Source organism: Ascaphus truei, chromosome 5 (genome assembly GCF_040206685.1).
Source record: "Ascaphus truei isolate aAscTru1 chromosome 5, aAscTru1.hap1, whole genome shotgun sequence".
In the NCBI taxonomy this organism is placed as follows: Eukaryota; Metazoa; Chordata; class Amphibia; order Anura; family Ascaphidae; genus Ascaphus; species Ascaphus truei.
The window spans coordinates 77,895,331-77,919,290 of record NC_134487.1 but is presented as its reverse complement, the minus strand read 5'-3'; the positions used below and the strand labels follow the sequence as shown (position 1 = coordinate 77,919,290).

The following is a 23,960-nucleotide window of genomic DNA, read 5'->3' as shown; positions in this document are numbered from 1 at the left end:
CAGGAGAAGAAGATTGAAGTCTGAGATATCCAGAAGCAGAAGCCTGGCCTGTTATCCCCACAACATTGCGGACCCTCAGATCTCCTACAGCCTACAGGTATAATGCACCAACTCACACCTGGTAGCCAGCCAACCTCCCGGGGGGGGGAGGGTGGGGGGAGGAAGCAGCGCTAAATATACAATATGGTACTCCATGGTACCTTAATGACAGAAGTCATCTTTAAGCAGAACCCAAGAGTTGGGAAGGAATATAGTGAGAAATTAGAGATGAGATGTAACGAGAGGCAGAGGAGTGTATACAGTAGCATTAAAAGAGAGAAGCAGAATTTTGAAAGTAATACAGGATTTTATAAGAAGCCAGGAGACGGATTTCAACAGAAGAGATGCGGAGACAGAATTAGGAAAAAGTAAATTGATCCTAGCAGCAGCGTTTAGGATATATTGTCACAATAGTCAAAAAGGGAGAGAAAGAGGGACCATGTTTGTTTTAGCAGCAAAGCAGCAGAGGAAAGGGTCTATTAGAGGAAATATCAGCAGTTTTAGCTACATTGTTAATATGAAAGGAATCAAATGTGACACCTAGGCAGTGTGCCTGTGATACTGGGTGTATGATACAACTGCCAACACTAATGGAGAAGGGGCAGTAGGGCCAGATTTGGGAGAACCCACAGCAGTACGCACAGCGAGAGTGACTCCTATAGTATACAGGATCTATATTTCATGGTGTTACATTTTTTTAATTTAATTAAGCAACATTTTCCAGAAAAAAAAAACTCTACACCTAACATGGAACAACTGAAATATACCAAAGATATTTTTTTCTCCAGTAATGCTGAAGTAATTCAACCAAAAAATTGCCAACTGAAAGAATTTTACTTAATAGGTCATTTGACCCCAACATTCTAAAAAAAAAAATTGAGACAGTTGACAACAAACATTTGATCAATTCACAATTTTGTTTAACAGGTTTGCACATTTCTTATTAGCTTGATTATCAAGTTTTACTGGGGAAAAAAAGCATGAAACAAGACACTTACCAGAAACTTTCATTTCAGTAACTGCTCCATCTCCTCCCTCACTGTGGGCTCGAACCTCAACAACATATTCTCCATCTTTCAGAACTGGTAATTCTACAGAATGCGTCCCAGTGGTATACAACTTGCCCTCTACTTGTCCATCTGGCCTGTAAAGAACCTTGCAAATTGGAGATATAATAACAATATCAGATTTTTGCAATGATCCATTTTACTGCCAGTGAGTATAACTATGACTGGATCTGTGTATCAGACCACACGTTTGTCCATTTTTGCATTAAGAACACACTAAACATAAGAATGTCACCGAATCTCAAAAAAGGATCATTTGCATTTATTTTTGGAACCTTTAGCTTACTTTCAACAGTAATCAATTTAGAGTGAATACATTAAGCCAAGTAAGGTGTTATGGGTTTTACAGGACTTTGTATGTATTATTTTACCCCAAACAAATTATTCTGTACTTCACACTGGGAAATAAGGAGACATTAATATTAATATATATATATATATATATATATATATATATATATATATATATATATATATACAGTGTTCGACAAATCACCCAAAAATCTACTCGCCCAACCAAAAAATCTACTCGCCACCTAGTCCCGCCCCCAACCCCGCCCCCAACCCCGCCCCCAACCCCGGTTTAAAATTATTATTGTATTACATTTGTAACGGGTGGACCCCCCTTGTCTGACCCACCCAATCTCACATTGGCCCGTGTGGTCTAACCGGTCCCCATTACGTGATCGTGTATGGTGGTGCACCTGCAAGTAACAGGACTCCTGAGTCTCCCGCTTGATGGTATTAGGGGATGTCATCAGGACAGGTATCTGAAGTAGTGGTTACGAGTCCAACTTACTTCATGTGCAGGGCCTCCACCTCATCAGGATCTATGCTTCCGCAGGGAGATGGTCCTGGTGAGGAACTCCTTCTCGGTGGTGACTGCCACTGCAGAGTAATCTCACACTCACACAGCGGGGGTATCTTTGAACATGGCATCTTTATTGTGGTTTGGGATGTAGCAGACTGCCCCATGCAGCTGCCGGATCTAGCCGCACATCTCGTCGTGCTGTCCCTTTACCAGGTATGCCCTCCCGTATTGAAGTGGGATTCCCTTTCTCCTAGGGATATCACCCCTGCGCCAGGTCCCTGGACACAGTGTGGCTTAGACAGACTTGATTGGTCACTCTGCTACCGCTAGTTACAGCACTAGGGTCACAAAAGTATTCCTCCAATCCCTTATGCAGGAGCATACATTTTACCAGCTGCTTCACACAACTGCTGGCCAACAACAACTAACTGACAGTGCTGTGCCCTTTATACCTCAGGGGGCAGGCGCATCTCTGATGTCACTATCCAGGGACTCAGAGCATACAGCCACTCCCTTCCTTACACAGGGCACCACACCAGGGTGTGAGGGAAAACCTCCATAACTACTGTTGGCAGGCCTGTACTTACCAGGACTTACTGCCAACAGGGAAGATGTATGCAGTCATTATTATGCATGGCTACATACTCCCCCTGGTTTATACCCACCGTCCCGTCTGGGACCTAAATTTGGTGTACCTTGCGCCAGGAAACACTGCAAAAGAACACACAAATAACATGGCAAACATTATCACATTGTCATAATAATGTAAGCACATCTCACTCACTGACCAGCAGGGAGCGCTAAAGAAACAGCAGACCCCTATATTCTGGGACTCAATAATAATGTCAAGGGTCTGGCTTCTTCACCTCCCGCCCTGCGGCATCATGCACAGTCACGCTGTATTCCCGTGGTAACCCTTGCTCGTTGCAATATACCACTTTGTGCATGTACACACTGCGTCCTATCTTCCAGACCCGCATAAGTTGGGACACCCTCTGCTCGGCCTGAATTCCTTTAATGGCTCCCCCTTTATCTACGATATAGTGCTGAATATCGGTTTTAAGCCTTTCTCTATTCTCCTCTATCTCTCTCATGAGAGGTTCCGGGACATAGGGATACTCAAGCCCATGCGACCTTCTGTATTGAGCCACAATAACCCGTTCAGCTCGGCAAGTCCTGGTCAACTTACTTCTGCCAGCCGACCCAGGCAGCACCCATGATAGGGGCTCATCGGCCTCTACCAGGTCATCCAACCCCTCGGATCCCCGTGGAGTAATAAGGCCTGCCTGGATGCGGTCCCACCTTACCCTTAGGGCTCTAAGATATGCCTCGTCATCAAAGTCACCGGTAGCCCACCAGTGATCAACCACTCCCTCCCTTTCTAGGATAAATCGGGTGCGGTCGAACCAAGCGACATACCCCTCGTACAACGGGGCCCACCACCTAGTCTCCTTCCGTTCTTCAGAGCTAGGTTCTATCGACTCCTCTATCGACTCCTCATCAGGCCCACCCGAAGATACCCCGGACGTACCCTCAGATCGCCCCACTTGGCTCTTACTCTGTGACCAGTGTCCGCCCTCCAGACCCAGCGCACTACAATTCTCGCTGGCCATCGACCCACGTCGAGAAATCCTCCCTCCACCCTCTGATCCATCATCGGACGTTCCCCAGTCCAGGCTTCCAGTCCATTCTTGGATAGGACCCCGGGAATCCCCTGACGCCCCCAAACTAGAAGTGGACCCGAATGACGGGGTGATGGGGACAGGGGCTTTAACTAGGGCCTTGGGGCTAACTTTGGGAGTGGACGGGGTTGAGGGACGGGACCGAACTGTAGGTATTGACAGGGTTACGACCTGCTCTCCAGCAATATCTGCCTTGACTTCGCCACAAAGTCCTTTCTTGACTCCAGCAGCTGGGCTTCTTGCTCTCCGACTCGAATGCCCGCTCCCCCTGGTAGTAGGGGATCGACTTCCGCTGCTCGACCGCAGAGGCGCTAGCACCTCCCACTCGATGCCGCTCTGGTCATCCGGAATCTCCTCCGCACACGCACGTGCTTCGACGCCATCTTGGGTTGGATCCCCAATCGGGATCTCTTCCTCCACGAGGACATCCGGCAACGCCCGTCTTCTGCGCGATCCAGTCTGGCTCTGGACTCGCTCTTCCTTCTCCTCCACCCCCTGGTTCTGCGATAGGCACGGTGTCATCTTACTACATCGCAGGGTCGGGGTGGATCGACCTCCCTCCAATCCACTAGTCACCACGGCAGTGGGACTCCGGTGATCGGGTGGTCGCGGTACTGGAGATACTCGACTCCGCGTCTCCACACCACGGGGAATGGCATCTCTCCATGGTGTACCAATAGTATGGCCGTCTCTCTCCATGACCATCGCACTCGACAGCCCAGCACACTCCTCGTCCGAGGATTCCAACCCGCTGTTCGGCCTGGGCATCCCAGTAGGAGACCGGCGATGGGCTCCTCGGTGGTCACCTCTCCGATGGCTGGGTTTCTCCGTCGGGAGCACCAAACCTGACTCTGACTCCGCGGGACCTGCACTCTCGTTCCATAGTGCTCCCGACTGTTCGTCGATCGGCATCGGGACATTTCCTGCTACTCCCACAGCTTGTACTGGTACAAAAGTGGTCATGGGCCACATGTACTGCAGTCCACAGTGGGGGCATCGGGCCTCGCTGCCCACAGCTCCGCCCGGCAGTCTGCACTGCAGGCAAAGACACGCCACAGTCTCCACACCCTCTACAGGGATGATCAGGAAGCCTCCTGGAGCCGAGTAGGGATGAGTAGAGATCAACGGACTCTGGTCCACTTTATCAGCAACTTCAGCCATATTCACCAGCGGAGGCACTCGTCTCAGAGGTCTGTACTGGTCAATGGCTCTTCGCAACTGAAGGGCATGGGCTGAGTTAGCAACCCCTCCTCTTACTTTCTCTATCGACATCCGGTGGAACTGCAAACCACTCCCCCTGGTTGAAACTAGGGGGATGTCTCGTAGACTTGTAGGCTGACCCAGCACAGGTGCAGAGTGAGTCATAGTCCATGAGGGCGCGGCTCCAGCTTTCGCGCCAAACTCCCCCACGGGGTGGAGTTTTCTCGTTGGCGCCAATCCTGGCCAACAATTAGCAAACTGCAATGTTGCAAGACTTTCTGCAGCTGGCCCACGCGGTGTCCCGGGAACGCGGGAACCGCCATTTTGGTAAGTATTGTCCTTTCTTACAATTGAGGTAGCATCTGGCTGTTTGTTCATTGAAGTGTAACAAAGTCCATTTCGTTCCTCCCATCGGATAACACTATCAGGCTCATTATTCTCAGGGGTATCATCCCGAGAACAAAAACATGATAAACACGGTGCAGCTACAGCTTTCACGCCATTCCAGAGCAAACACACAAGAGTCTCTCCTGTAGCTTGTTCTGCTTCGTCCACGCACAGGTCATATGCGTGTTCTTCCTCTGTCCGCCATCCTGGACCTTCTGCTCTATGCAGATCCTCCATTCTTGCGGTTCTCTCTCCCTGCCATCCTGGACCTTCTGCTCTGTGCAGATCCTCCATTCCGACAGGTCTCTCTTGATCGTTGAACACGGGGTTCTTGTACATGGAGCTCCGCTCTGCGGGGCAGCTACCACATCCGTACAACAAACATGCCTTGTGCACCACCTTGTGTACCTAACGTAGATCTGACTCGTGTCTGCACTACCTCAGGCTAGGCTCACTCTTTCTGTGTCTACTGTAACGCGTTCCTCCAGTCTGTGCTCCTTGGTAAGTGGTCTGGAATGGAGACTAGAGTACTCTGGCTCTTCCATGCAGTACTTTGGGCGTCTACCTACTGTTGGCTAGCCTAGTCCGGACCCTTCCAGAATTCCTGCTCTACGTTACCAGTTTACCCCTTCAGGCGTCCCCCGCTAGCGCTACCTCAAGGTGACTAGAACAGCAATAGCCCCCGGCTCCAGACTCACTAACCCCTTACGGATCCCAAGGCGTCTGTGCGGCCTGCAGCTCCAGCAGCTCCCCGACTACCCCTGGCTCCGTCCCACGCAGCACAAAGTGGCAGCAGACACTTCCCTGTTTCCTAGCGTGTGCCTAGCAAAAGCCTGTCCTGTTAACAGGTATCTCAGCAGTGCCTCCAAATGTAACGGGTGGACCCCCCTTGTCTGACCCACCCAATCTCACATTGGCCCGTGTGGTCTAACCGGTCCCCATTATGTGATCGTGTATGGTGGTGCACCTGCAAGTAACAGGACTCCTGAGTCTCCCGCTTGATGGTATTAGGGGATGTCATCAGGACAGGTATCTGAGGTAGTGGTTACGAGTCCAACTTACTTCATGTGCAGCGCCTCCACCTCATCAGGATCTATGCTTCCGCAGGGAGATGGTCCTGGTGAGGAACTCCTTCTCGGTGGTGACTGCCACTGCAGAGTAGTCTCACACTCACACAGCGGGGGTATCTTTGAACATGGCATCTTTATTGTGGTTTGGGATGTAGCAGACTGCCCCATGCAGCTGCCGGCTCTAGCCGCACATCTCGTCGTGCTGTCCCTTTGCCAGGTACGCCCTCCTGTATTGAAGTGGGATTCCCTTTCTCCTAGGGATATCACCCCTGCGCCAGGTCCCTGGACACAGTGTGGCTTAGACAGACTTGATTGGTCACTCTGCTACCGCTAGTTACAGCACTAGGGTCACAAAAGTATTCCTCCAATCCCATATGCAGGAGCATACATTTTACCAGCTGCTTCACACAACTGCTGGCCAACAACAACTAACTGACAGTGACGTGCCCTTTATACCTCAGGGGGCAGGCGCATCTCTGATGTCACTATCCAGGGACTCAGAGCATACAGCCACTCCCTTCCTTACACAGGGAACCACACCAGGGTGTGAGGGAAAACCTCCATAACTACTGTTGGCAGGCCTGTACTTACCAGGACTTACTGCCAACAGGGAAGATGTATGCAGTCATTATTATGCATGGCTACACATTATACTACAATTAGTCCTTGTTACGTGTGTGTGTGTGTGTGTGTGTGTGTGTGTGTGTGTGTGTGTGTGTGTGTGTGTGTGTGTGTGTGTGTGTGTGTGTGTGTGTGTGTGTGTGTGTGTGTGTGTGTGTAAATGTCGGATCTAGAAATAAAAGCCAGGTGTGAATGACTAGTTTCCTGAACCCCTTAACCAGAGGGGTAGGTGATACACAGAGAGAGGGTGGGTGACTGACTGACTGGGTGGGTGACTGACTGGGTGACTGGGTGGGTTGAGTGACTGACTGGGTGGGTGACTGACTCTACTGACTGAGTGGGTGGGTGGGTGACTGACTTTGACTGACTGGGTGGGTGACTGACTGACTGGGTGGGTGACTGACTGACTGGGTGGGTGACTGACTGGGTGGGTAGGTGACTGACTGGGTGGGTAGGTGACTGACTGGGTGGGTAGGTGACTGACTAACTGGGAAGGTGACTGACTGATAAGTGGGTAGGTGACTGACTGACTAAGTGGGTAGGTTACTGACTGACTGGGTAGGTGATTGACTAAGTGGGTAGGTGACTGACTGGGTGGGTAGGTGACAGACTGGGTGGGTAGGTGACAGACTGGGTGGATAGGTGACAGACTGGGTGGGTAGGTGACAGACTGGGTGGGTAGGTGACTGACTGACTGGGTGGGTGGGTAGGTGACTGACTGACTGGGTGGGTAGGTGACTGACTGGGTGGGTAGGTGACTGACTGGGTAGACACACACACACACACACAGTGAGTGGTGCTTTAAATGTTGGTGGGCTGATGACATCACTCACCCCGTATCTCCGGAGCAGATGATGCCTCTCCTCGGGGTTCCCCTGAGCCGGTGTCAGCTCCGTAGGAACACAGGCACCTCACGGAGCAGTGTCGGCCATATTGCTCCCGGCTCTTGGTCGCGTTTGTGGAGGGGGACGGGGGAAGCCCCCTCCACACACAGTGGAGTAAGGGGGAGCCTCCCACCCCATGCAAGCACTGGAGCGGGCCAAACGGGAGAGGGGCAGCACATGGAGCGGGCCAAACGGGAGGGGGGCAACACATGGAGCGGGCCAAACGGGAGGGGGGCAGCACATGGAGCGGGCCAAACGGGAGGGGGGCAGCACATGGAGCAGGCCAAATGGGAGGGGGGCAGCACATGGAGCGGGCCAAACGGGAGGGGGGCAGCACATGGAGTGGGCCAAACGGGAGGGGAACAGCACAAGGGAGGGGGCAGCACAAGGGAGGGGGCAGCACAAGGGAGGAGGCAGCACACGGGAGGAAGCAGCACAAGGGAGGAAGCAGCACACGGGAGGGGGCAGCACACGAGAGGGGGCAGCACACGGGAGGAAGCAGCACAAGGGAGGAAGCAGCACAAGGGAGGGGGCAGCACATGAGAGGGGGCAGCACACGGGAGCGGACAGCACACGGGAGCGGACAGCACACGGGAGCGGACAGCACACGGGAGCGGACAGCACACGGGAGCGGACAGCACACGGGAGGGGGCAGCACACGGGAGGGGGCAGCACACGGGAGGGGGCAGCACACGGGAGGGGGCAGCACAAGGGAGGGGGCAGCACACGAGAGGGGGCAGCACACGGGAGGGGGCAGCACAAGGGAGGGGGCAGCACAAGGGAGGGGGCAGCACACGGGAGGGGGCAGCACAAGGGAGGGGGCCGTATTGGAGCGGGGCAAGCATGGGAGGGGACCGCACGGGAGCGGGCAGCACACGGAAAGGGCTGCATGGGAGCGGGAACCACAACCACCCACGTGCACAGCCGCACAACACAACCCTACCCGCATCCCAGGTGATGGACACCCCAGGGCAGGGAGGGGAGGAGATCAGGAGGGAGAGGAGATCGGGGAAAGGGGGCTAACCCAGCGCTGGCTGCCGGCCCTCTTCCCCGCGTTAACCCAATCAGGGAGGGGGATTATTTATTTATTAAAAAAAAAAAAAAAATTGGCGCGAGCAGGGGAATTCATAGAGCCGCAGCAACTACTCGCCAGCGGCACAAACCCACCCGCCACGGGCGTGTAGTTATAATGAATTGTCGAACACTGTATATATATATATATAATCAAAAAATAAATAGATTATACCGTTCAGTGGCTAACGAAATGCTTTTATTTGTGCGAGCTTTCGAGATACACTGATCTCTTCTTCCAGCGATGTTACAATGAATGAAGCAAGCAAAAGGTATACTTAAAAACAGTGTCTCTTGGAATGTTATCTGTGCTAGTCCTTCACTCGGTGTGGATGTGTTTATGGCTAGAGGTGTCAAAAGGTTCCTCAAAGCAAGTGATGTAAGAGTGTGTGTGTGTATCTGTGTGAATATAAATGAATGGAGAGCCCACAGTATATACAGTGCTTTACAAAAGGTGTGTGTGGAGTGGGAGTGGATGTGTTAGGGCTCTCCATTCATTTATATTCGCACAGATACACACACACACTCTTACATAACTTGCTTTCAGGAACCTTTTGACACTTCTAGCCATAAACACATCCACACCGGGGGAAGGACTAGCACAGATAACATTCCAAGAGACACTGTTTTTAAGTATACCTTTTGCTTGCTTCATTCATTGTAACATCGCCGGAAGAAGAGATCAGTGTATCTCGAAAGCTCGCACAAATAAAAGCATTTAGTTAGCCACAGAACGGTATCATCTATTTATTTTTTGATTATTGAAGCTCGGCTAACACGGTACTGATACCTCTACATATATATATATATTTTTTTAAATTTGTTTCACTATGTGGAAGTTTGGGGGTATAATGAGCCTACATTGGTTTGGTTACAGCTGTACCTTGGGGAAGCAAGATTTCTGGTTATGCACTAATCAGGTGAAAAGTGCATGCAAATGAGATGTCTGTTTGTGAATGCTTCTGCATACATAATTCTAAAAAGAATACTGGGCAGGCAGTGTTAGGGTTAAATCTATGCCCTTGCTGCTGCTGCTGCTGCTGCTGCTGCTTCTGCAGCAGTAAACAACTCCCGTGAGTGACAGGTATGCTGCCCTATCAGGGGCTCAGACCTAGGACCCTCCCCCTTGGGTACAAAAGGGACTGCAGATTCAAATTCTAGTTGGTTCTGTACAGTTGTTGGAAGTGTGGAGCCAGGGCTATGGCCACCTTCCTTCCCCTCCCACAAGGGAATGGGATACTACCCCTTACTCCACCAGAGAGTAGTTTAGCAAAGGATAGACCTTTGGGGCCTCCAGCCCTGGGGTTGAGTCCAGGGACCCTAAGAAGAGTTTACCTGTTTATGCTGTGTACGGATGTACAAGAATAAAGACAAGTTGCTGCTTTTATACTCTTGCCTGTGACTGCAGTTTATCATGGGGAGTGCAAGATGGGTTTTCCTACAGGGACTGCACCCAGCACTGATGGGGACTGCAGGGAATGGAGGCACTGCACCCATGTACGAGATGAGAGCTCTATTTCCTGAAAGCCTGTCCTGTCCTTCCCTGGGAAAGGTTAAAGCCCCTGAGCTGGGATATTTCAGATTGAGTGTGGGTCCTAATACAGCTGCTACTCAGAGGAGGGTGGGGAATAGTCACCTCGGGCATTTGGTTCCTTCCAATGTCCTTTGCTCTAGGAAGAGGGTGAGGATTGATTACCCCAGGCCTGGCTCTGAGGAACTGTGCATCTGCCCAAGTGAGTGGGTGGGTGGGTGAGACTAAGGGACACCATCTGTATGTACTACGCTGTTGTGCTGATTCTACAAAGGCTCCAATAAACCCCAGTTGCAACGTTCCTGGACTCTGCATTCTGATACTGATCTATAAGTTCCTGGAAGTCTATACGTCGCTGGAAGGGGTGAATCTCTGCCTCTGGCAGTGCCCTTGTAGGTGGAGGCGCTGCACCATCCTGAAAACCTGTCCTGCTCCCTACTACATATGGGGAGAATCAGCCTCCTGGGAACCAACAGAACCAATAACACCTATGTACCTGAAAATCTCCCATAGGGGGGAGGGAGGGGGTTAGGGGTGGTACACCACTACTCAATTTAATGAATAGGCCAAGAGAGAAAGACAGAGGGGCCTATTGTAGAAGCTCCGAATGATCACAAATCGCTTTTTCACCTCCAAGACCACAGCCCCAGTGGCCATGGCAGCTCGTGCATCTGATTGCCTAACGGCACGTGCACAGGTGAAAGACACGATCTGTGGTCTATGGAGCAATGGGATGAGCAGGGGGCGTGGCCATGACATCACAGCACTTCACTGCATTTGGTCCACACCATCTGCCCTGCCATTGGCTGCCCATACACCACATCATTGCGACGCTGCATGGAAAGACAAAATTCTTATCTTCCCTGCCAGTGGTCACACCATCGTGATATGTGAGCGCTCACACACACAGCCTGCCCAATAGAAGTCTGTACCTGGTGTGTGGCACACGCGCCACCATGGCCACTGGCCCACATGGCCCAGCTCTAAGCAAGTCCACATCAGGCAGCTTGCCACTTTAAGCGGTTTAGAGAATGCGATTTCCAATAGAAAATACAGTTTTTCTCACATTTCATTATGCTTCTTGTGAACATGCCAAAACGTGCGGTTTGGCCATGACAAATTCGGAGCTACCAGAATAAGCCCCAGAGAGAGAGATATGTATAGATCGGCCAAATGTATATAGACTTTTTAAAACTCTTAGCCCATCCAACAGTATGGCTGCATGTAACATTGTAAAAAGTAGATTTTTAATATAGTATAATGTTATAACATAGGCATGTGTGGGAGGGATAACATGTAATTTACGGTAGGAGGAAAAACTTTGATGTGATACAGAGATAGCAGAAACAAATGTAAATACAAATCAATAGTGGTAAAATCCAGTGTATTTTGTTTCAAAGTTTTGGAATCCTGATTATCAGGAACATACAATTTAACTTTGACATTGGACTACTCAGTGTGCGCAGTGGCGATCTGTAACAATATTACAGCTTCACAAGGCTTACCGTATCATACACAAGCAATTTTTAAATTAATATTTTGCCAAAGCAACCTGTATGGAAAATCAAACTTTAAAATGTTTTCCATGCTGTGACTAGGTTGGCTGTGGTTCTGGCACGATGCACTGCATTTTTCACAGTAATTCGCTACATCCGCTCAAGGCCAAATGCAATAAGTAGCTTGACATCTTTACAGACAAAACGCATATAGTGGTACATACTGTACGGTAACTATCTTGATTATATATTACACATATACACCTTGTGAGTGAATAACATTTGAATCTATCAATATACAAGCTGAATATAATGTGCTTTTAAAATAACCTTACTGTTTTTTTTAGATAATCGTCAAGTAGTTTGGATCGGGTAATGTTTCAGCATACAGTATGCATAACTCATTTACATATACTTCAGAAAAGAAAATAGAATTACATAAACCTTATTTCTTTGTCTACAGTTTGTGATCAAGAAATATTCTACTAATATTCTACTAACAAAAGAATGATTACACCTAACAAGGGTGCACAAGCACCATATAGCAGACCTCGAGAATCTAAGAGATCCATGTAAATCCACAAATCAAAAAAGAGTCTTAAAATTGAAAAGGGGCCAATTGTTTTTTAGTTCCTACAGTACACTTGTTTTACAGTAAAATATAATATAGTTAATGGCTCAAGCTTTCGTTTGTTTAGTTGGACGTACCCCACCTTTTATTTCCTCTTTATCTAGATCAACATGATGTCAATAGAATGAGCATAGCCAAGTATGAATGAGTGCGGTTAGCCAAGGTGGCTAGAGACTGAGCTGTGCGTGAGAAATGTTAAGTATTCATATAGCTGCTTACTTTTTTTAAGCAATTGCCCTCTGATTTCTTTTATAATCCCTTTGTTTAAAGCAGCAAAAAATGTGAAATCTTATATATATGTTTTTTTTATAAATCAGTTCTGTAGTGTTAGATATTAGTGACCTGTTTTTTTTCATCTAACTTTTATTGCCATTTTAATTTAAGTTTAAAAGCATCCTTTGATTTCTATAGCAGGTTTTAGCCCACCTCCCAAGCAGTGCAAGGGCTTTGCAACACTTTCCTGTTTGTGATTATGTGTTGCCAATGTTCTCAGCACTTTGAACTGCAAAGTGTTAACAATAGATCATGTTCCTTAGTAATATAAGTATATATTGTAGCTGCTGAGTAACACCGACTGAAGGATTGATTGAAACTGAAAGGCGGTCATTCTGTTGAGCACAAAATCAGGATTTACAGTATACAGATTTATAACAGGAGCACCAACCGATTGCCAGCTTAGGTAAGAACAGTAGAATTATACAGTACATTGTCACATGCTTTATATATACAAATAAGGGGAGAAAAGGGGGGAAGTACAATAGTATTGCTGCTTTAAATAATGTTCAAGAAAAATGTATGTAAAAATAATGTCTTACCAAATGATTGAGACTTAGCAGATATGTGAAAACGAAGTAATACAACTTGAAAGTAAGTTAGCATCCCCGTACTATCTGCTTGTGTTTGTATACGAAATAGATAGATCTTATACTATATTAGTGAAAGCACTGTATGTTTGCCTGCCTGCCTGCATGCATGCATGCCTGCCTGCTGGATGTCCGGTGTCCCTAGCGGCAATCTCATTGGTCCCTTGGCCCGCCCGCCCCCGCACACCTCTCATTGGCCTCACACACTCACACCACCCCCTTGGCCCGCCCCCCACACCTCTCATTGGCCTGAGGCGGAGTGACGGGCCAAAGGTCCAAAAAAATAAATAAAACACACACACACACACACACACACACACACACACACACACACACCTACACCTCTCTCCCCTCTCCAAATCACCTCTTCCCCCTCCCCAGCGGCATCACCTCTTCCCCCTCCCCAGCGGCATCACCTCTTCCCCCTCCCCAGCGGCATCACCTCTTCCCCCTCCCCAGCGGCATCACCTCTTCCCCCTCCCCAGCGGCATCACCTCTTCCCCCTCCCCAGCGGCATCACCTCTCCCCCCTCACCGCTCCAAATCACCTCTTCCCCCTCCCCAGCGGCATCACCTCTTCCCCCTCCCCAGCGGCATCACCTCTTCCCCCTCCCCAGCGGCATCACCTCTTCCCCCTCCCCAGCGGCATCACCTCTTCCCCCTCCCCAGCGGCATCACCTCTTCCCCCTCCCCAGCGGCATCACCTCTTCCCCCTCCCCAGCGGCATCACCTCTTCCCCCTCCCCAGCGGCATCACCTCTTCCCCCTCCCCAGCGGCATCACCTCTCCCCCCTCACCGCTCCAAATCACCTCTCCCCGCTCCAAATCACCTCTCCCCGCTCCAAATCACCTCTCCCCCCTCCCCGCTCCAAATCACCTCGCTTCCCGCAGCTGCCACGCGGCGCGTAAGATGGCGGACCCCCTTCCTCCCTCGCGGCGCGAGTCAGACGGTGGCGGCGCCCGGAAGTACAGGTAGGTGTCGCTCCCCACCTCCGGCGCCAAACGGAACTGAGAAAGGGCGCATCAACTGAGGTGTGTGTGTGTGTGTGTGTGTGTGTGTGTGTGTGTCACTGTCCACTGCCCCCCCCTCCTATCCACTGCCCCCCCCTCCTGTCCACTGCCCCCCCCTCCTGTCCACTGCGTCCCCCCTCCTGTCCACTGCGTCCCCCCTCCTGTCCACTGCCCCCCCCTCCTGTCCACTGCCCCCCCCCTCCTGTCCACTGCGTCCCCCCTCCTGTCCACTGCGTCCCCCCTCCTGTCCCCCCTCCTGTCCACTGCCCCCCCCTCCTGTCCACTGCCCCCCCCTCCTGTCCACTGCCCCCCCCCTCCTGTCCACTGCCCCCCCCTCCTGTCCACTGCCCCCCCCTCCTGTCCACTGCCCCCCCTCCTGTCCACTGCCCCCCCTCCTGTCCACTGCCCCCCCCTCCTGTCCACTGCCCCCCCCTCCTGTCCACTGCCCCCTCCTGTCCACTGCCCCCCCCCTCCTGTCCACTGCCCCCCCCCCTCCTGTCCACTGCCCCCCCCCTCCTGTCCACTGCCCCCCCCTCCTGTCCACTGCCCCCCCCTCCTGTCCACTGCCCCCCCTCCTGTCCACTGCCCCCCCCTCCTGTCCACTGCCCCCCCCTCCTGTCCACTGCCCCCCCCTCCTGTCCACTGCCCCCCCCCTCCTGTCCACTGCCCCCCCCCCTCCTGTCCACTGCCCCCCCCCTCCTGTCCACTGCCCCCCCCCCTCCTGTCCACTGCCCCCTCCCTCCTGTCCACTGCCCCCCCCTCCTGTCCACTGCCCCCCCCTCCTGTCCACTGCCCCCCCTCCTGTCCACTGCCCCCCCCTCCTGTCCACTGCCCCCCCCCTCCTGTCCACTGCAGGAAATGCAGGGGGAGGAATCCATGCCTTTGAGGCGCCCCCCCCCTCCCTCCCTTTGACGCCCCCCCCCTCCCTTTGGCGCCCCCCCCCTCCCTCCCTTTGACGCCCCCCCCCTCCCTTTGACGCCCCCCCCTCCCTTTGACGCCCCCCCCCTCCCTTTGACGCCCCCCCCCTCCCTTTGACGCCCCCCCCTCCCTTTGACGCCCCCCCCTCCCTTTGACGCCCCCCCCCTCCCTTTGACGCCCCCCCCCCTCCCTTTGACGCCCCCCCCCCTCCCTTTGACGCCCCCCCCTCCCTTTGACGCCCCCCCCTCCCTTTGACGCCCCCCCCCTCCCTTTGACGCCCCCCCCCTCCCTTTGACGCCCCCCCCTCCCTTTGACGCCCCCCCCTCCCTTTGATGCCCCCCCCCCTCCCTTTGACGCCCCCCCCCTCCCTTTGACGCCCCCCCCCTGCCTTTGACGCCCCCCCCTGCCTTTGACGCCCCGCGCGCACACACTGACTGACTGCCGCACGCACGCACACACTGACTGACGCGCACACAAAGCCTGACTGACGCACGCACACACTGACTGAGGCACACACTGACTGTGTGTGCGTCAGTCAGTCTGTGTGTGTTTGTGTTTCTGCCTCAGACTCACTGACGCGCGAGCAAACACACAGTGACTGACGCACACACGCTACATGAAGCTGTAAAGGAGGGAGGGAGGGGGGGGACTGGATTGATGTGAATGGGGGACAAACAGAGAGAGGGGGGAGGAGAGAGAGGAACGGGAACATTACATCCCGGGCAACGCCGGGTCTCTCAGCTAGTCCATTATAAAAGTGAAATTGACTTACTTTATATCCATTTACAGAGGATTCATTGGATAATGATTTCACATGGTCCCACGTAATAATGTATTTTGAACCAGATCGCACAGCATAGATATTTCGCGGCCGCTGACTTGGAGCTGGAAAAAACAATAGAACATTAAATCCCTATTTCCTAGCAGCAACATTATTAATATTGTTTATTTGTAAAGCGCCAACATATTCCACAGCGCAGAACAATGGGGGTACAGAGTTATGTATATTACATAAACAGTTAGATACGAGTGAGGATGAGCATGCACAAACAGATATAAAGGGGCCTATTCTATAAGCCTTCATAAAAAAAAAATCACTGGGCCGGCTATGCCGCCTGTTTTTTGAGCGTTGCTATCACGGTATTCAGAAAGCCTCGAATGCCTGCGATAGCAAAATGCCCAAAACTGGCGAGGAGCCAGCGACGTGATGTTAGCCTCTCTCAAAAGGTCTCACCCGGTGACCTGTAGCGATCTGTCTGGCACATATCACGCCAGCAACGTGATGTGAGCCTCTCTCAAAAGGTCTCACCCGGTGACCTGCAGCGATCTGGCTGGCGCATATCACGCCAGCATTGTGATGTTAGCCTCTCTCAAAAGGTCTCACCCGGTGACCTGAGACGATCTGACTGGCGCATATCACGCCAGCAACGTGATGTTAGCCTCTCTCAAAAGGTCTCACCCGGTGACCTGCAGCGATCTGGCTGGCGCATATCACGCCAGCGATCGCAACATTTTTATATAAATTTGAACACTAGTGCAAGGGGTCCCTTGAGCAGAACCACATTGATTTCAGGTCCGGGAACCCCATGCTTCCCGAGATACAGACCCCATTAGGGGGTGCCGGTATCTCCTATGCATTTAAATGTCTCGCATCACGTGACCGTGGGATTTAAATGTGTATTTTTGGCCTTCATGCTTTTTTATTAGGTTGACCATTGACTGCTATAGTGGCTTATCAAGCCCATATTATATTGGCATGATTTACCACTGTGCCAATGAATGGTTAGAGGGTCGATATAGTGGGTCCGTGGTGGGTGATTAGGCCTCCCTGGTGGGTAGCAGGGGAGGGTGGGTTAACCCTTTAACTACTATAGCGGTTATTAATCACAAAGGTGATTAAGGGGTTAGGGGCCATTAGATTGTATTTTTTCATGTCTTGCTGGAAATGGAGGACATGGACCTGGTGTATGCTGACGAGGATGCCCTTCATGATGGCAGGGGTACGTAGAAAGTATTATTTACTTTATTTATGCTGGCTAGCTAATGTTTGATTTTATCAAGGGCAAATGCACTATTATCCACATGTGGATAATAGTCATTTTCCCATAATTGTACTGTATGTGTAGGGGGGAGGTGGGGTTTTTGGGGGTAGAGGAGGTGGGTATTAGTGTTGTTGTGTTTTTGAATGTTTATTATGGGTAGAAAGGATGGGTGAAGTTGGTATTTGACCCTTAGTGGGTGTGTATACCTACCGGGTAGGTAGCGGGAGGGGTTAACCCCTTCATTACCTTAGGTATTAACTGCAAAGGTAATGAAGGGTTAACTCCAAACCGCCAGCATGGGACAAATACCACCCACCCCCACTACCCACAATACCATGGCACTGGTTGTTAACCCCTTCATTGCTCTGGCGGTCAGCTGCTGAGTTAATGAAGTTTCCTGTAAATGCATTTTTCTTGCATGGGATCATGTCAGGGGTCTCCAGTTCTGGTATTAATATGTATCAGCTCCGGAGACCCCTGGCATCAATCCGATGCAGGAAAAATGCATTTTGTTTTCCAAGTCCCCTCTCGCCGCCTTCTCAGCAGGTACTCCCCAGCTCCACGCCAACTTTTCCTGGCGTGAGGATTTTGGGAGAAACTCACCATTCTAGAGCCGCGATCAGCCTCAATAAGCTAATCGAGGCTACTAGAGATGCACGAGTTTCAGAACTACAGATAAGTGGCTTATCGCCGCTTGGCAGGCAATGCGTTTTGGACGAGAGCCAAAATTCATGCCTTTATCGCCCACTTATCGAGGCTTACTGAATAGCAGTAGGCATTTTTGCCGAAAAAGCCTCGATAAGTGGCTTATCGAGGCTTAAAAAAAAGAAGGTAAGGTGGCTGTTTATTGTAGGATGGGGTGTATATGGAATATGGCCCATTCTATTAATGATTTTTATTGGGAAGGGGGAATGTTATATAGGGTGGAGATTGGTCCAGCCCCACAGCTGGTCCCAATGGGGTTGGAGGAGGAGGAGAGATGGATGTTAAATCTATGGCAAATAGGCTTCCTTGAAAAGGTGACTTTTCAGGGAGTTTTTAAATATCTGAAAGCTGGGGGAGAGTCTGATGGTGCATGCTAGGGAATTCCAGAGAGAGGGGGCAGCATGGGAGAAGTTTGGTAGGAGGAAGTGAGAGGAGGTGATAAGGTAGGAGGGTAAGCGGATGTAATGAGCAGAACGTGGGGGCATTTAGGGATATATTTAGGGATGAGGGCTCGAATGTAAGGGAGGGCAGCATCATTGAGAGCTTTGCAAGTCAGAGATAAGGTTTTAAATTTGATTCTATAGGATATGAGAAGCCAGTGTAGGGATGTGCGTAGTGGAGCAGCAGAAGTGGAGCAGTGAGTGAGGTAGAGGAGTCTGATAGCAGTGTTTTGGATGGATAATAACTCAGATTCCTACATGAAATCATAACAGGATTTTATGAATACGGGGTAATATTTAAAACGTATAGACCCACTATGTTCAAATAGTGCAGAAAAATAATATTCACACAGGCTCTTAAAAATGGCCAGATAGCCAATTTTCTACAAATTTTTAGGTTGCTTGGTAAAACTAAACACTGATTGCTAAAGCATTCTTTAATTAGGTACAACTGGATATGTGTTTAACTGGCCCTAACAAAAGCAGTATCCACTGTATATTCTGTATTTGCTCTTCAGTTGTTTTTCTTAGCATGTATTTTGTTTAAACTTCTCCACTTACGTGCTTTTCTTGTGAGGACATTAGCAATTCGACTTGGTGGTCCATCCCCTGCACTATTGAAAGCCCTGACTTCTAAGTGGTAATGAGTATCTGGCAACAAGCCTTCAAGTTTGACTGAGGAGTCAGAAGCTTTCACTTGTACTCGATGTGCTGCTGCCTCTTTGTCTTGAATTCGCCAATAACGAACCTGTAAATGTAAACCAAATTTTTATGACATCATTGTGTTATGCTTCATGTCTTCTAAGCAGCATGAACAGAATGTGAGATGCAATAAAGCATAAACAGGCCAGCGATGTCAAATATTTTCTGCCTTGTAAACTTTTGTTTCAAAATGTAGGTATGTTTAAGCTTTCAAAAATGTACACCTGCAAGGTGCAGTCCCACACAGAAGTGAATTCATGTCAGTCATAAATACAGTTAAACTAAGTGACACAAGATGAACCATTTTCACATACAAGTAGTTTTAAATTAAAAAAAATGTCTGATTTTAGAAAGAAACCATCAGATAACTCTGTCAGGCTAAACTTTTTTATTTGTTTTATTTTTAGAAATATTTATACATATTCTTTTGAAGGTGTAAATTATATACAAATCATTCTAAAATGCGTAACCCCATAGTTTCTCCTAGGTTTGCAGCAGGGGATCTCCGAAGCTAACCCGCATGCATATTTCAGCTTCGTGAGATACATATCTCTGAAAGTGCCCCGGTACAGTGCACCCCAGGGTGAACAATATGGCAGTTTAAAGGTCCTGTGTCACTTGGAGCAATTGGAAGCTATAACATCATTCATTGCGCCTTCTTTTTGGCCCGCGTGACGCAGTACCTTTAAACCGGCATGAAGGACACTTTCCTGTATCTTTGGAAGCAGGGAGTCTCCGTACATGAGCCACAGTTCTGCTTCATAGACCCCCTGCTTCCCACCTAGAGGAGATCTTTTTCCTCATGAGATGCTCCTTTAACATATTAAGCATATCAGCGTTCTTAGTTCAATTTGGTACTAATAATAACATCACTACATTAATAAATTATTAGATTGTAAGCTCTTCGGGGCAGGGACTCCTTTCAATAAATGTCACTTTTATGTCTGAAAGCACTTATTCCCATTATAAAGTATGTTATTTGAATGATTTGTTATTTATATGATTGTCACATGTATTACTGCTGTGAATCGCTATGTACATTAATGGCGCTATGTAAAGATATACATATATACAATATAATTGAATATACAATGAATGTAACAGAACGGGAAAGTGATATACAGCACACACAGGACAGCAAAATAATTTTTTGCAGGGTGCAACGGACTAAAGAGGACCCAAATCCTCTAATAATAATATAAGCAACAAATAGCCCAGCACACATTGTCTGTAGATAATAGAACAAATGAATGGGATAATGCCAAAAGAGATGAGATTTAATGTGTAACACAAACCACCATAAGCAGAACCGCATACCCTACATCAAAAAACGATAACAAGCAATAAACAATCATAAAAATATAATAGGCAAAACCAGAAGGAGTAATGGAGGAGGGAGGGGGTGGATAATAGGGTACGTGAGCACAAATAAAATAAAGGGTCAAGACAACACATAGGTGGGTACAATAGTCGGGAAGCAGCAGGGGGGCAACGTTTCAGGGAACACCCCTTCATCAGGCCCATTCCCCCTCTCTCCAATGGAACAGAGGGGTACTTCCCTGTCCCCCAGACCCACAACAACAACGTCAGGTCCCAATAGGAGACTAAATAACCCCCACACAAATAATAAAATAAGGTACAAATGAATAACCAAGATAATAAGTGAAATGGCAAACAGGAAAAGATCAAAAGGAGCAGGATACATAGTGTGAGGCAAAAATGCAAACCACAGTCGGTCTAAATGGAACTCAGCAGTCCTGCTACTGTTAAGTGCTGGGGGCGTCTGTGAAGAACTGTCCCAGCTAGAGTAGTGATAAAGGAAGGATGACGTCATCTATCAGTGCTACGAGCGCAATCCCGACATGAACATCAGCTGTGGGCTCTGCTTCAGGTCCTGTGACACCGTCCTCTCTTCAGTAGGTTGCCGAAGACCACTGTGTTGTGCGTGCGCATGCGCACTACGCGCCATGGGTAAAGTCCATAATATCAACAACGGAGTACTCTGCGCACGCACAGTGGGCTGGAGGGTCACATCATAGGGTTTTAGTGGCAGGTTGGAGCTCCAATGAGAGGTTTGATCATCCCCACAGTCCAGACATGCATATGAGGAGCAGTACTATATCAGAGTGATATCAGCACAGGAGGCAGCAGCAGAGGGGCAGGCCACACAGACAGCCCGAGCGAAGGGTCACTTGTGCTCCCCCCAAATGACAGATTAAAAGTTACCTATAACTAAAATAGTAAGCAAAACAAAGTTAATGTAAGTGATGTGTATATATACACATTAGGACAGGATAAAACATGCATATAAGTACACCCTAATAAAAATGGAACAACCAAGCGTTTCAAATGAATTTGTACAAGATAATAAATCATAATGGTAGATCATATGTAAATGAGCTGGAAAAGAGTCTCCCATACTGTAGATCAACAAGAACTAAAAGTAGAGAACACTAGGGGGGGCAGGTTAGAGGTGAAGGAGACTCACCCCTCTGACAAAGGATGGATCACCCTGCATCAGCACCAGGACACAGAGCCCAAACGTATAGTCACATACCTCAGAGTACAGAGCAATAGAGTAGGACCAGCACCAGACCATATCGAGGATAATACAGAGATAGTGTTAATGACACATATACCGCACAGGGGGCAGGTACCTAGGCAAAATTGACTACAAATAGCAGCCAATATTGAGATCCTTGTTCATGCCCAATGGATTCATGGTACCGAGAGTTCTAATCCATCTGGATTCCTTCTTAAACAGTGATTTCTGCAGATTGCCGCCACGTCGGCCCATTCTCATCCCATCGATAACTTGGTACCTCAATTGACTCACGTTGTGCCCAGCCTATGTGAAATGATGTGCTACCGGAGCATCCGGGTCACATCTCCGTATGGCCACTTTGTGCTGTCCAATCCTATCCTTTATTCTCTCCCACACATAACCCATGCCACACGGACATTTAATGAGATATATGACGTCTTTTGACAGACACGTATAATATTCTTTAATCGCATAAGATATACCGGACAGGGGATGTTTAAATGTAGGACCTTCTATGATACTGTTACATTGGTTACAACTGTAATACCTATAACAGCCAAGTTTGGGGGTGCCAAACTCGCTGGTGATTAATATTTCTGATGTTACACTGACTGATGACCAGGTTAAGGTGCTCAATAAGGGACTATCTTTTGTCCCAACAAATTTGACCAATGCCAGGGATTTGGAGGTTGCATTAGCCCGGTTTTATAGATCACTAAGACTGAAGGGATTTGTTGCCAAACATACGTTTGATTCTGTACCCCCCTCTGATGACATAGATACCAATACAATCTTCCATTTACTAACATCAGAATGTAAGAACAAGAGTTCTTTCAACCCACCACCATCTAATCACACTATAGAGACTTACATGAATCTGGTCCAAAGGGATGTGGCCTCTCTACTGAAACATAAAGTTATGAATAAGGTTGATTATCATAATGAGATTATGAGATAATTAGGGGATGTTAGTTCCTATAAACTGGTTGCAGTCAATCCTACACAAAGGGTTCAAGAATAAAATTCCCAGGTTGTGACCCTCGCGCTGGAAAGTGGGGTAATCACTAGTAAGCAGAAGACTTACCTTATTAAAAAGACCCCATCATACCAGTACTGTATACTGTACCGAAGATTCACAAAAATCTATATTCACCACCTGGTAGACCCATAGTAGCGGGTACAGATTCTGTCTTCCAACCCTGTTCAGTATTTTTAGACAAACTTTTGAGACCACTGGTCACTAACAGTAGATCCTATATTAGGGACACTACCCACTTTCTTGAGAAAATTAGGGAATTACCTACTTTGTACCAACCATTAATACTTGCAACATTAGATGTAAATAGTCTATATACGTCCATACCACATGTTAATCGTATATTGGCAGTGAGGGAAGCAGTGGAACGAGCTGGTGTATTTACACCAAAGGAGGGTATGCTGATTGTTGATCTCTTAGAGATTATTTTATGCGAGAATTATTTTTTGTTCGAAGACAGTTACTATGTTCAAATTCAAGGCAAGGCCATGGGCTCGAACGTCGCACCCACATACGCCAACATCTTTATGTCCAAATTCGAGGATGATTATGTATATTGCAACCAGTCCTTTTTGGACAATGGGTGTATGTGGGTGCGTTTTATAGATGACGTGTTTCTGGTGTGGCAGAATTATACCACTTCTTTATTGGACTTTGTTACAGAGCTCAATCAGGCTCACAGAACAATGAGATTCTCGTGTACTCATGACCCTATTAAGATAGACTTTCTCGATACGACAATCAGTGCACTTAATGGCAAATTAGAATCTGACATGTTTTCCAAACCTACAGATCGCAACAACCTCTTGCACTACTCGAGCTTCCACCCCCCAGGTACCACATTGGGTTTACCCTATAGTCAGTTTTTGCGTGCTAAACGTATTATTAGTACCCCGTCCAAAATCATGGATGGTATGGACAAAATAGAATCTAAATTTCACTCGAGAGGGTACCCCATGGATTTGCTGTCTAAACAACGACAGAAGGCGGTGGATTGGGCTCCTACGGGACCTACAGGTACTGAGAAAAAGAAGTTATCTGTGCCTATTATATCCACATACAACACTAATAGTGGGTACATCAGAAACATCATACAGCAACATTGGTCATTGTTTCAGAGTGATCCTCTCATAGCTCCTGTCCTTAAAGATCCACCCTTATTCTCCTACAAGAGAGGGAAGAACCTTCGTGACCGACTGGTCAGGGCAGA

The 23,960-nt window shown here is 48.9% G+C and overlaps 1 protein-coding gene across 2 annotated transcripts in view; it reads right to left on the bottom strand.

Annotated features, from left to right (window-relative positions):
• CNTN1 (contactin 1) overlaps positions 1–23,960 on the bottom strand; it is a 296,276-nt gene that overhangs the window by 10,946 nt on the left and 261,370 nt on the right. For both annotated transcript variants that reach the window (XM_075600076.1, XM_075600077.1), the window contains 3 exons: positions 19,029–19,215; positions 16,053–16,165; positions 1,038–1,194 (listed from right to left, as the gene is read on the bottom strand). In XM_075600076.1, the coding sequence (XP_075456191.1) occupies positions 1,038–1,194; positions 16,053–16,165; positions 19,029–19,215 (457 nt within the window). The remainder of the gene's footprint in view (positions 1–1,037; positions 1,195–16,052; positions 16,166–19,028; positions 19,216–23,960) is intronic.